Source organism: Artemia sp. Qi Xiang Cuo, chromosome 3, assembly GCF_049724085.1.
Source record: "Artemia sp. Qi Xiang Cuo chromosome 3, ASM4972408v1, whole genome shotgun sequence".
In the NCBI taxonomy this organism is placed as follows: Eukaryota; Metazoa; Arthropoda; class Branchiopoda; order Anostraca; family Artemiidae; genus Artemia; species Artemia sp. Qi Xiang Cuo.
The window spans coordinates 83,857,456-83,870,830 of record NC_142796.1 but is presented as its reverse complement, the minus strand read 5'-3'; the positions used below and the strand labels follow the sequence as shown (position 1 = coordinate 83,870,830).

General features: G+C 34.9%; 1 protein-coding gene across 1 annotated transcript in view; it reads left to right on the top strand.

The window, feature by feature from the left end:
- The window catches only part of STUB1 (STIP1 homology and U-box containing protein 1), a 45,903-nt gene extending 40,010 nt beyond the window's left edge, over positions 1 to 5,893 (top strand). The window contains exon 6 of the mRNA XM_089086671.1: positions 5,677 to 5,893. Coding sequence (XP_088942797.1) covers positions 5,677 to 5,802 — 126 coding nt within the window. The 3' untranslated portion in view covers positions 5,803 to 5,893. The remainder of the gene's footprint in view (positions 1 to 5,676) is intronic.
- Positions 5,894 to 13,375: the final 7,482 nt, after the last annotated feature.

Here is a 13,375-nt window from a genome sequence, read left to right as displayed (position 1 = left end):
CGCAAAATAACGTGAAACAGCTTAGTGTTCCTTGAAAAAAAAATGAGGGTATGAGTAAAGGGGTACAAAGACAACAACAAAAAAGGCGAAATTATTCAGATATGCCTCAAATTATTGGAAAACTGAGTCATAGATTCGCCGTGGCATTCAATAAGATCCAAAGAATCTAATTAAACGGGAGCACACACAAAAGCCAAATTAGGCCAGTAACCTTTGGGAAATCGCAAAATACCCAAGACAATGAACAAGTCCTAATGGGGGGCCCTGGGTGTATCAAAATATTTCAATACTTTCCCAGGGTATTTGATATCCTTTTCTTCTGTCTCCACTTTAAATAAAAAAAAAATAATTATCTTTTTGGAATCCCTGCTTTCAATAATAAAAAATGAGGTATTATCATTTAAAAATTATAGCCCCCTGTAGGCAATAATTTATAATTTATTTATGAATCATATTTTTGGGGTAACTTCCGGTTCAATCTTTAATTCCCCAACCTTGTACATAGCTTAGTCTATAGCTAAATTCCGTCTCAATAGAAGTTTTTTTTGTGTGGGGGGGGGGGTAAAAAGGTTTCAGAAAGAATATTGTATTTTCTATCAGGCGTTCAACAATTGAGAATTAAACATTAAGAAAATCTTATCTAAAAACAGCAACAAAAAAAAACCTGTAAACTTACAATTCAGCTGTAGAAACAAACTGTCGGCTGTCAATTTCAAAATCCAACTTAAGGCTGAAGCTGTATAGTAGTGAATGCGTTCTATAATTCTATTCAACTTGAAAATAAAATTCTTGACTGCGAATGATGTAAGAAATAGCGATTGGGAAATTGCATTCGGAATGATTTGAACTCATTTCATAAAGACGATACTTTTTTTTAATCAACATATGAAGAACTGTGTATATTGCAATATTTGCAATTGCATATTGCATCTGTCTGGTTTTTATGCAAAGTATAAATGCGCCACCGGCACCGCCTCTGCCGGTGGCGTCGCGCCGGTGGCGTTACGACACTTCGGCGGCGTTCGACCGGGCCTCTCGTCGGTGGCGTTCGGTCGATCCACCGGCACGGTGCCGGGGTCTATATATATATATATATATATATATATATATATATATATATATATATATATATATATATATATATATATATATATATATATATATATATATATATATATATATATATATATATATATGTATTATAATTATATATTATAATTTAATATATATTATATATTATATTATATAATTATATATTATAAGTATTATTATTATATATTATATTTATATAATATTATATATAAATTTTAAAGGATAACTTGAAATTTAAAAGAACTATATATATATATATATATATATATATATATATATATATATATATATATATATATATATATATATATATATATATATATATATATATATATATATATATATATATATATATATATATATATATATATATATATATATATATATCTATATATATATATATATATATATATATATATATATATATATATATATATGTATATATATTCACAAAGTGCAAAGATTTTCAAACAGAGGTGTTTATTCTTTAACGTTCAGGAAACGTCTAAGAATTTGGTACAAAAAACTTTCGTACACCCCCAAACTAGCTCTAATCTCGGCTCTCCGACAAAACAGGTAATTAGCCTTTTTCAAGTCACACACGAACTACAATCTGAGAAAATATATATCACGACGTGAAAATATAAAAAAAAATGAGAAGCCATCACAGCTGTCTGTGGCGGATCCAGGATTTTTTCAGGGGGGGGTGCAAAATAGGTTGATCCGATAAACTTGCATTAGGAGCAAGTTTAATTAACGCAAACTTCTGTTGATTAAGTAAATTACACTACTTTAGACTATGTTAGAGGGGGTGCACGCATCCCTCGCCCCTCCCCTGGATCCGCCACTGACAGCTATTCCACCATTTATTACAAATGAAACTAAGAAAGGAAAGAAAATAACAAAATGAAAAATAAAATAAGAAAGGTGAAAAACGAGGATTTTGTCAGCCAGTGGCGAACCATGAAGAAGAAGAACTAAGCAAATATTTCGACAAGGACCTCCGCCGAGTCGTCCTCAGTGCTAAAAAACAGAAGAAAAAGAAACCAACGAAAATCAAAACTTTCGGAGTTTACCTCACAACGCCAGAACAAAAACTAAATAAGAACCAGGTTGGAATCAATGAAAAAGAAATCTATCAAGATGATTGTGCAATACTCCTTTGTTTTGCTACAGCGTTAGCTGGCCTACAAACTCGTTCCTCATTTGATGTGCAAATAGGTTCTCTCAAGTTATACCGGGCGAAAGTATTGATTGAGTCCTTCAAAATTAAACTGTCATAAATTGGGCTTAATGAAAATTCTCCAGTATCTCTTTTTATTGCTAAATTTCGGTTTACGTATTTTTTTTATCTCATTTACCTCTTTAAAAGTTTGTGGTAGGCCATTTACGGTAGATATTAAGGTTGCCTCGTCAAAAAGAACCAGGTGGGTCGGATTTTCGAAAATATGCAGGGCCAATGCCGAATCAAAGTTGTCATTGTTATTTTTTAATCTCAGGGACTTATCTATTGAAATTTTGTGCTCATGCAAACGTTCACCTAGTTGTTGATGGGTCATACCAATTTAAAATTTCCCACATGAACAGGGGATTGTGTAGACACCACTAACCAGTACAGGGTCAGTTTTATCCTTTCCTGAGTCGAAAAATGTTTAAATTTTTGTTCATTTCTGAAAGAAACAGGAAGAATGTTTTTTTTTTTTAATTTTTCCAAGTTTATCGCTAATTTTTGGGGTGTGTGGTAAAGTAGTGAAAGTTTTTTTCTCAATTGCTGGAGTAACTATGAATCAAAGGAGACAAGATTCCCTATTTTCTTGTTTTATCGTTTTTAATCGTCTATCTATGATATTTTCAATAAGTTTGATTGGGTAACCATTGCAGAATAGAATATTCTTGACATAGTTTAATTCAGAATTTATATGATTACGGGAACAGATTTTTAAAACTCTGTCGACCAAAGAGATTATTACCCCTCTTTTCACAGAAGGAGGGTGATATGAAGAGAAATGTAAATATCGATCATTATGGGTCGGCTTTCTATATATAGAAAATTCAAGGCTAGGAGCAGTTTTTATAATCAAAACATCCAAGAAAGGCAGCTTGCCTGAATCTTCGAGTTCCATTGTGAACTGAATATTCGAATCAAAAGAGTTCAAATGTGCCAAAAAATCTCTTAGAGAGTCCTGTCCATGTCCCCAAACAGAAAGGATATCATCAACGAAACGGAAACCAGATAGAGTGTTTTAAGTGGAAACTATTCAAAGCAGACTGTTCTATGAAATTCATGTAAAAAATTGCCAAAAAAGAAGACAAAACAGTGCCCTTGGATAGGCCCATGGTTTGAAGGAAATTTGTTTTTCGGAATTTAAAGTACGAGGAAAACTTGTTGCAAAGACGAACAAGGGTCATTATTGTATCAATTTCTAACGTTTTGTAATCCGACCAAGCTGAATTTTCCTCTAATTTTCTTTGTAAGGCCTGCTCACATTTATGGACATCGCATGAAGTGTACATAGAAACTGCATCAAAACTAGATAAAATAGTTTTTCTGTTGTACTTCGATTTTTTTAACTTCTCAACAAGAACTATGGAATTTTTTATATAGGATTTCTGTGTGCTTAAAAGAGGCTTAAAAATGGTGGCTAAGAAACTTCCTATACCCGTAGCTGGAGAACTATAACATGCTACAATAGGACGTAAAGGAATATCTTTTTTATGGATTTTAGGCAGACCATAAAATTTTGGGGCTGAACATTTTTTGGGGTAAAATTTTTTTGTACATTTGAGGAGTAATTAGTTTACTGTCTTTTAAAATTCCTAGTTCTTTTCTCAACTGCTGTGTGCATTTGGCCGTGGGATCAATTTTTATTTCTTTGTAAGTATTTTTATCCATTTAAAGGGTGTATTTGCACCATTTATCAGAAGAAAAACAAAGATCCTCCATCAAATTTCCAATGACATTTCTATGGCCCTAAAAAGAGCATAAACGAGGAAAAATTAAATGAAAATCAACCGAAATTAAAAGGAAAACGAAATAAAATGGAAATTAAAGGGAACATTTTTCCTTACCAATAAAAAAAAAAAAAAACAATAAGAAAAAGTTTTCACGCTCCATGGCGGAATATTACTATCTAAAACCACAGACTATGGTGAAACCTAATAGATAATCTGTGCTAAAACTGTTAGGTTGCCCCTTTGTTGTAAAAAATTTTGTGGCAAATTTCAAATACTCCCGCCACTTCGTGGATCCCCCTCCACTATGAAATTCCGGCTATTTCCCTGTTGTAGTATTGAGTAGAAGTTAACACTAGAAATTTACTTATTTTTACAATTTTCAATTGCCTGAATTATCCTCTCCACTCATTATTATTAAAAATTTTGTCTCTTCATTTTCTGCAAACTATTATTAATAATAGTTATTAATTATTTTTTTTATTAATTATTAACATTAGTTTATTATTAATTATTAATAATAAACAGTTATTGTTCATTTAGTCATTACTTTCAAATCTCTTCTAGTTATATACGTAGATCCGTTTGATTATAGTTTTGAAAGAATACCCTGATGTTGTTGTTCTTTTTAATATCATATCAAAGTTATTTTTTATTCATTTTATTTGCTATGTATGTATTTATTTTACAATTAATGTTTAATAATATATTAATTAAAAAATAATATTATATGTAAATATTAAAAATTAATATTTACCATTTTCAGAGAGTTGGTCACTTCGGCCTAGTTATCCTAGTTTCATTGACTTAGGATCGTCTGGTAGCCAGTTTTGCCTGACATATTAGAGTAATTGTGCTACTACTACTACTACTAACAACTCACCACAGCACCAAGCCGCCTTAGGCCAAGACATCTACACACGTTCCTCCTCCATCCCAACCTATTCATTTCCTTTAAATCTTTTCATTATTACATCTTCCCAACCCATCCGCGAAGTACCTGCTTTCTGTTTAGCCCTAGACGGTTGGTTGAAATGGACAATCTTCGGCAATCTCTCATCCTTCATCCGCAGAACCTGTTCTAGCCATCTCAACCTTTCTCTCATTATAGTCCTGAAAAGCGGGACTGAACCACACTTTTCGTACAGCCTGCTTTTTGAAATACGGTCAGTCAGACGTACCCAGATCATTCCGTAGACATTTTCTCTGGAAAATATCTAGCAAATCTTCATTCGCTTTTCGGAGCCCCCAGGCTTCAGAACCATATTTGACAATTTTCATCACTGCAGCTTCCAATATTCTAATCTTAAAATCATAATTTCAATATTTAACAGTATAATAGCTGAAAAGTAAGTATTTTTTTAAAGATATTTATTAAGAGAGTTTCAGCGCAAAGAATATTAACAAAAGCTTTTTCTCCTAAAGTCTATTTTGCGCCACCGTGTTTCAAACTTTATCGTCTGCAAAGGGGAAAAACAAAATATGCAAACGTATTAATTCATTTCATAGAAAAATGCCAATAAAATGATAGCTAAGTTAATAGAATGTATCTAGATAATTAAACGTCGGCTTTACTTTCACCTCCGTTCTCTCTTTATTTATTATTTTCGTTATATGTATTCCCTTTTTCAGAGAGTTGGTCACTTCGACCCAGTAACCCGAGTTCCATTGACTCAGGATCAGCTGATACCCAATTTTGCTATGAAGGAAGTTGTTGATGCCTTCTTAAGTGAGAACGAGTGGGCCATTGACTACTGATGAATCCGAAACTGGCATCGGTTTTCCCCCGCTTTTTTTGTTATCTGTTTATGTCCGATTAATTTAATATCCGTTATTTTACTAAAGCTACTGTTTTTTTAATCACGAATAAAGTTTTTTCAAGAGCGACGTGATTCTGCATGAATTTGCAAAATTTTAGAGGGGGAGGGGCGAGGTTTCTTTTATGATTATGCAAAAAAAACGTATTTTTGACAACTAGGTTTTTTTTAGTGATAATACTAAAAAATGGCATTTTTCAAAATCTCAGGGGAGGGGGCATAGATAAGATAAGGTTTGGATAGATAAGATTTTTAATTTTATAAATGGATTATCGTTAGCTCACATTGACAAAGCAAATTCGTATTTTGAAGTAAAAAAAACAATAACCCGAGAAAGAGGAAAACAATTTGACACCATAAACTTTAGGTGGTTTAAAACAAAATTCATGTAAAATTGCTAAAAATTATATAAACAAATAATATCATAGACACAGACTAAATAATCATTCTTTGAATGTTAGGTAAAATCTTCAATTTGATGAATTTGATAAAGAAAAATATGTATATTTTAAAATTGAGAATTATAAAAATCTTCAAGATTTTAAACCCTGTCGGATGAAACTTGTAATTCCCCAAAATACAAAATTCTAGATCCCAGTACCCCCCCCCCCTAAAAAAAATCTTGAAACTTATAACGTAATTCTTCAGCCGTGAGAAAAAAACGGGACGCACTTACTAAAATAAAATTACGCCATTTTTAATAAAGCCTACTGACTGTATGCAATCCATTTAATAAAAAAATACTTCCTTGCCCTAAGGCTTCAGGTACCTGGCACTTGTTGTACAGCTTCACGTGGGTATTTTCATATTAATGATTGTCTGGGACTCGTAGACAATTGGGGGCTACACAAGGCCGTACCTAGAGGGGAGGCTAGAGGGGTTTGAACCCCCCCCCCCCGAAATGCTTGTTTGACTCATAAAAACGTAACAAAAATGGATATACGAAAATTTTGTATGTGTTTTTAGTTTTTTGTGTACCCCCCCTCCCCCGAAAATTAAAAAATCCTGGGTACGACCTTGGGGCTACATACAGTAAGATAATAGAATTACAAGGTGTGGAATCACGTTCCTTCTTGCTCTTAGCTGGAAATACTACTGTTAGGATGAATTGTTTATTCAAATTTAGTTTGTTTTATTCTGTTATAAAAGCCTAAGTAAGAATATAAGTATATTATACTTGATTAGAAACGCAAAAATATATTTAAAATATAATTATCTTCAAAATTTAATTATAATGTAACAGAATGAATGGGTCACTGACTGTTGAAGAAGCTGGAACTGCCTGAAATCCCCACCCCCTTCTTTTTTTTAGTATTTAACGTTCAGTTAGCTTAATAGCCCAGTTCAAGTTGTATGGTAGCTAATTTTAGGTAGTTAGGGTTATGTAGAAAAGTAACCAACTCATTCGAAGCTTAAAGTGGAGAAAACTTCATAGTGATTTTTGTCCCAAATTTGACTTGAATGTTCGAAATTTTTTTGTATTGAAATGTGCAAATAAATGTGAGATAAAATTTTTAAAATTAAGTTAATTGAGTCCAAGCCATGAAGAGCAGTAAGTCATTTTTATTGCAGAACACTTTTTTGTTCACTTGACCCGACACTACATAACGATTAAATAACAATTTTATTTTCAAAGGCCATAAAACGGTCATGCCGATCAGCAGCAGTTCTTGTCAAACGGTTCGTGGTAACGAACTGTAAGTAAGGAACGACCCGGCTCAATAGTAACTGAAACTCTAAAAACAGAATTTTGATACCAATTAGATACATCAAAAGAATCAAATTTTTATGCTGATTTCAAATATATAAGTTTCATCAAGTTTAGTCTTACCTATCAAAAGTTACGCGCCTAAGAAAATTTGCCTTATTTTCGAGAAAAGGGGGAAACACCCCCTAAAGGTCATAGAACTTTAGACACCATCAGATTCAGCGTATCAGAGAACCCTACTATAGAAGTTTCAAGCTCCCATCTGCAAAAATGTGGAATTTTGTATTTTTTGCCAGAAGAAAGATCACGCATGTTTTTTTTTCCAGGGGTGATCGTATCGATCCAGTAGTCCTAGAATATCGTAAGAGGGCTCATTGGAACGAAAATTAAAAGTTTTAGTGCCCTTTTTAAGTGATCAAAAACATTGGAGGGCAACTTGGCCCCCTCCCACGCTCATTTTTTCCCGAAGTCAGCCGATCAAAATTTTGAGATGGGCATTTTGTTCAGCATAGTCGAAAATCTAATAAATATATCTTTGAGGATGACTTAATCCCCCACAGTTCCTGCGGGAAGGGCTGCAAGTTATGAACTTTGCCCATTGTTTACATATAGTATTGGTTAATGGGAAGCATACAGACGTTTTCAGGGGGGATTTTTTTCCAGGGAGGGGGTTATGGGGAGGATCTTTCCATGGAGGATGTTTCCTTGGGGGAAGGGACATTTCTATGAAGAGGGCGCCGGATTTCCCAGCATTATTTTAAAAAACGATCAGAAATTAAATAAAAAAACAAGTTTTTTTCAATTGAAAGTAAGGAGCAACATTAAAACTTAAAACGAACAGAAATTACTACGTATATGGGGGAGTTCGCCCCCTAGTCAATACCTCGCTCTTTACGCTAAAGTTTTTTGTTGTTCTTTCAAAAGAGCTATCTATTCTAATTACCCGGCCTTTGTGATACAGGGGTTTGTGATTCGAACTTTAGCGTAAAGAGCGAGGTATCGACCAGGGGGGGGGGGCAAACTCCCTAATATACGGAATAAAAAAATACGAATATAGAAGTTCGATACATAAGTTAATTCATATGTTAAGTCAGAAAAAAAATTTCGAGAAAGCCATTAGCCAAAAAAAGTACAATTATTACGCGAATTTCTTTTTAATTATTCGCGCACGGTGAGCAAAAATCAAAGCTGCATTAAATCAAAAACGTTCAGAAATTAAATTAAAAAACACAAGTGTTTTTTTTAACTGAAAGTAAGGAGCGACATTAAAACTTAAAACGAACAGAAATTATTCCGTTTATGAAAGGGACTGTCCCCCCTCAAAGCCTCGTTCTTTACGCTATAGTTTGACTTTCTCTCACAACTTTATTTTTTAAAACAATAAACTTTAGCGTAAAGAGCGAGGCTTTGAGGAGGGGATATTTTCATCAGTTTTACTTTTCAAAAAGTTTCACTTTTTTAACACAAACATTTGTAAAAGTCATCAAAGATCAGTGCCCTCTAGAGGAGGAAGAAGTTGAGGTAGGTGCTTTAAAATAGCTTTACCAGACTTTACCAGAGCATTTATTTGGTAAACTGGTCTATTGTTATTGTTGGTTGGGTTTAGTTAATTTTGAGAACCGCACCCGACTTCAAATAAATCTCTTATATGGGATGATTCCAATGGTGCAGTTTTCATTTTAATCTGACATCGTATTCGTGGATTTCAGGCAATTTTTCGAAATTTTAACAATTTTTTTTTACAAAAAAAAATGTTAATATAATAAAACTAATAATAAAACTAATGGAAATAATAGTTACCAATTTCGAATCAGCTTTAAGTGGCGAAGGGCTTGACAGCTTTTTTTTTTTTCAAAACGTGTTTTTAGATTTTTGGTTGCTATGGGCAACTCGTTTCTTGCTAAGTTTTGGTGGATACTGCATCAATGATTTATCACTTGTCGATATTGCTGTACCAGATATGCGTCTATCCCTCATCTTCTGCAGTGGGAAGAAGAGGAGGATAATTTTTCTAACATTTCTTTATTTTTTACTGGATAAATGATTTAAATTTGTATTATCATTTTTAATATGTGTAGATGTTAAGGAAGGCTTCTATTTCTAAGGGTCGAAAGTGATCGGAGGGCAACTAGCCCCCTCCCCCCACCGCCCTTTTCCCCCCAAATGCATCCAATACAATTTTGAGATAGCCATTTTGTTAAAAATAGTTCAAAATCATTTAGAAAAACTCTGGGGTCGACACAAGCTCCCAGGGCCCGGGGGCAGGTTATTTACTTGTAAGTTATGCCCTGGGGGCAAATATGGTTCTTATAGAAAGGATGCTCGTAAAACTTTTTATAAGTCAAAAGAGATCAGAAGGCAATTAGTGCCCCCTCCCCCTTACGCCCTTTTTCCCCAATTGCATCAGATAAAAATTTTGACATAGCCATTTTGTTAAAAATAATAAAAAGGTCAGATAACAAAACTCCGATGTCGATGTCGATGTCGATGAGATCGGAGGGCAAATACCAGACCCCCCCCCCCCCACGCCCTTTTTCCCCAAATGTATCAAATTAAAATTTTGAGATAGCCATTTTGTTAAAAATAGTTAAAAGGTTAGATAACAAAAACTCTGGTGTCGACAAAAAACCCCAGGGCCCAAGGGCAGGAGTTGTAAGTTATGCCTTGGGGGCCTATGTGGTTCTTATGGAAGGGATGCTCGTGTATACTTCAGAGACCGCTAATTTGTTTGGAAAGTGATAGTTGTTGTTAGTAAAGGCCATACGGCTCCAATGTTTATTATTTATTATATTTATTAATCTAATAATTATGTTTATTTGTGTTTATTATGTTTATTATTTATTTTATTAGTTATATTATGTATATTGTTTCTGTTTCTGATTAAAATAAAAAAAATTTCCCAGGGGCACTTCATATGGAAGGGGTCGTCGCATAATCTTCGGAGGGGGCTCATTTGATTGGAAATAGAAAGTTCTAGTTCACTTTTTAAGAGTCCAAAGAGATCGGAGGGCTAGTAGCCCCCCCCCCCGCCACGCCCTTTTTTGCTCAAACCCATTCGATAAGAACTTTGAGATAACAATTTTTTAAAAATAGTTCAAAAGTCATATAACGAAAACTCCGGGGTTGACACAACCCCTAGGGCCGGAGGGCAGGCGTTTCAAGTTATGCCCTGGAGGAATATATGGTTCTTATGGAAGGGATGCTCGTGAAAACTTCAGAGAGGGATCATTTAACTGGAAATTGAAAGAGTCAAAGATATTGGTGGGCAACTAGCCCCCGCCCCCCACCCGACGCCCCTTTTTCCTTAAATGCATCCGATAAAAATTTTGAGATAGCTATTTTGTTAAAAATAGTTCAAAAGTCAGATAACAAAAACTCGGGTGTTTGACACAACCCCCAAGGGCCCATGGGCAGGCGTTATAAGTTATGCCGTGGGGGCATATATCGTTCTTATGAGAGGGATGTTCGTATAAACTTTAGAGAGGGCTCATTTGATTGGATGTTGAAAGTTCAAGTTCACTTTTTAAGAGTGAAAAGAGATCCGAGGGCAACTAGCCTCCTCCCCCATGCCTTTTTTTCCAAGTCCATCCGATGAAAATTTTAAGATAACTATTTGGTTAAAATAGTTCAAAGGTCGGATAAGAAAAATCCGGTGTGGATACACCCCCCCCCCAGGGCCTGGGGACAGGAGTTCTAAGTTATGCCCTGAGGGCATGTATGGTTCTTATGGAAGGGAATCTCGTATAAACTTCAGAGAGGGCTCATTTGATCTGAAATCGAAAGTTCTAGTTCACGTTTAAAGAGTCAAAAGAGATCTGAGGGCAACAAGCCCCCCTCCATGCCATTTTTTCCTCAAACCCATCCGATAAGAACTTTGAGATTGCGTTTTTGTTTAAAATATTTCAAAGATAATATAAAAAAACTTTGGGGTCAACACAACCCCCAGGGCCCGAGGGTAGGCGTTGTAAGTTATGCCCTGGGGGAATGTGTGGTTCTAATGGAAGGGATGCTTGTAAAAACTTCATAGAGGGCTCTTTTGTTTAGAAATGGAAAGTTCTAGTTCAGTTTTTGAGCGTCAAATAGATTGGAGGGCAACTAGCCCCCCCCCCACACTGCGTTTTCCCCAAATGTATCTGATAAAAGTTTTGAGATAGCCATTTTGTTAAAAATAGTTAAAAAGTAAGATAACAAAACTCCGGTGTCCACACAACCCCCCAGGGCCCAGGGGTAGGCATTGTAAGTTATACCCTTGGAGCATATATGTTTCTTATGAAAGAGATGCTTGTATAAACTTCAGAGAGGGCTCATTTGATTAGAAATTGAAAGTTTGAGTTTACTTTTCAAGAGTCAAAAGAGATCCGAGACTACTAGCCCCCCCCCCCCGCCTTTTTTTCCAAACCCACCTGATGAAAATTTTGAGATAGCCATTTTGTTCAAAATAGTTCAAAGGCGGGATAAGAAAAACTCTGGTGTTGATACAATCCCCCAGGCCGTTCTAAGTTGTGCCCTGAGGGCATGTAGGGTTCTTATAAAAGGGATGTTTGTATAAACTTCAAAGAGGGCTCATTTGATTGGAAATTAAAATTTCTAGTTCACTTTTTAAGAGTCAAGAAATCAGAGGGCAACTAGCCCCCCCCCCCCAGCCCTTTTCCCCCAAACCTGTCCACTACAAATTTTGAGATAGCATTTTTTAAAAATAATTCAAAAAATAAATAACAAAAACTCCAGTGTCAACACAACCCCCAGGACACGGGGGTAGGCCTTGTAAGTGTTGTCTTGGGGGCGTTTATGGTGCTTATGAAAGGGATGCTTGTATAAACTTTAGAAAGGGTTCATTTTATTGGAAATATGAAGTTCTAGTTCGCTTTTTAAGAGTTAAAAGATATCCGAGAGCAACTAGCCCCCCCCCCCCCCACACACACACACACACCCTCTTTTCCTGAATCCCATCCGATAAAAATTTTGAGATAGCCATTTCGGTAAAAACAGTTCAAAGGCCATATAAGAAAACTCCTGTATCGACGCAACCCCCCCCCCCCCCAGGACCCGGGGGCAGGTGTTTTAAGTAGTGCTCTGGGAACATATATGGCTCTTATGGAAGGGATGCTCGTATGAATTTCGGAGAGGGCTCATTCGATTGGAAATTGAAAGTTCATGTTCACTCTTTAACAGTCAAAAGAGATCGGAGGGCAACTAGCCCCCCCCCTCTTCACGCTCTATTTTCCTCAAGCCAATCCCCATCCGATAAGAACTTTGAGATAGCCAGTTTGTTAAAAATAATTCAAACACCAGATAATAAAAACTCCAACGATGTCACAAACCCATTTTTTACTTTGAATGTGTTACTTTGATATTAGTTTTGATACTTTGATGAACATTTGATTTGGAAAAAACTTTTGAATTTGAAATAAGGAATTTTTATAAACTTGAAACGTTTTGCAATGAAAACCAAACAAAAATTAGCTTAAACAATCTTTCCGAAAAAGAAGTTTTTCAAAGAAAAGTAAAGGCCATTTTAAACTTAAGATCAGCACATACAAATACCTGTTAAAATTCAAACTTAAAACGACCAGAAATTACTATTAAATGATAAATAAAACCCAAAACAAACAGAAATTAAATAAACAATCCTAGCAAAAAAAACATACAACAAGTAATAATTAAATGAATAAATTTACTTAAAGCAAGTAAAGCTTAAATTTAATATGCAAATCAAGCTTAAAACGAAAAAAAATGCCATTGAAGTATAAATGAAACCCAAAACACGCAGAAATTAAATAAGCAATCAGTGCAAACAAACATACAG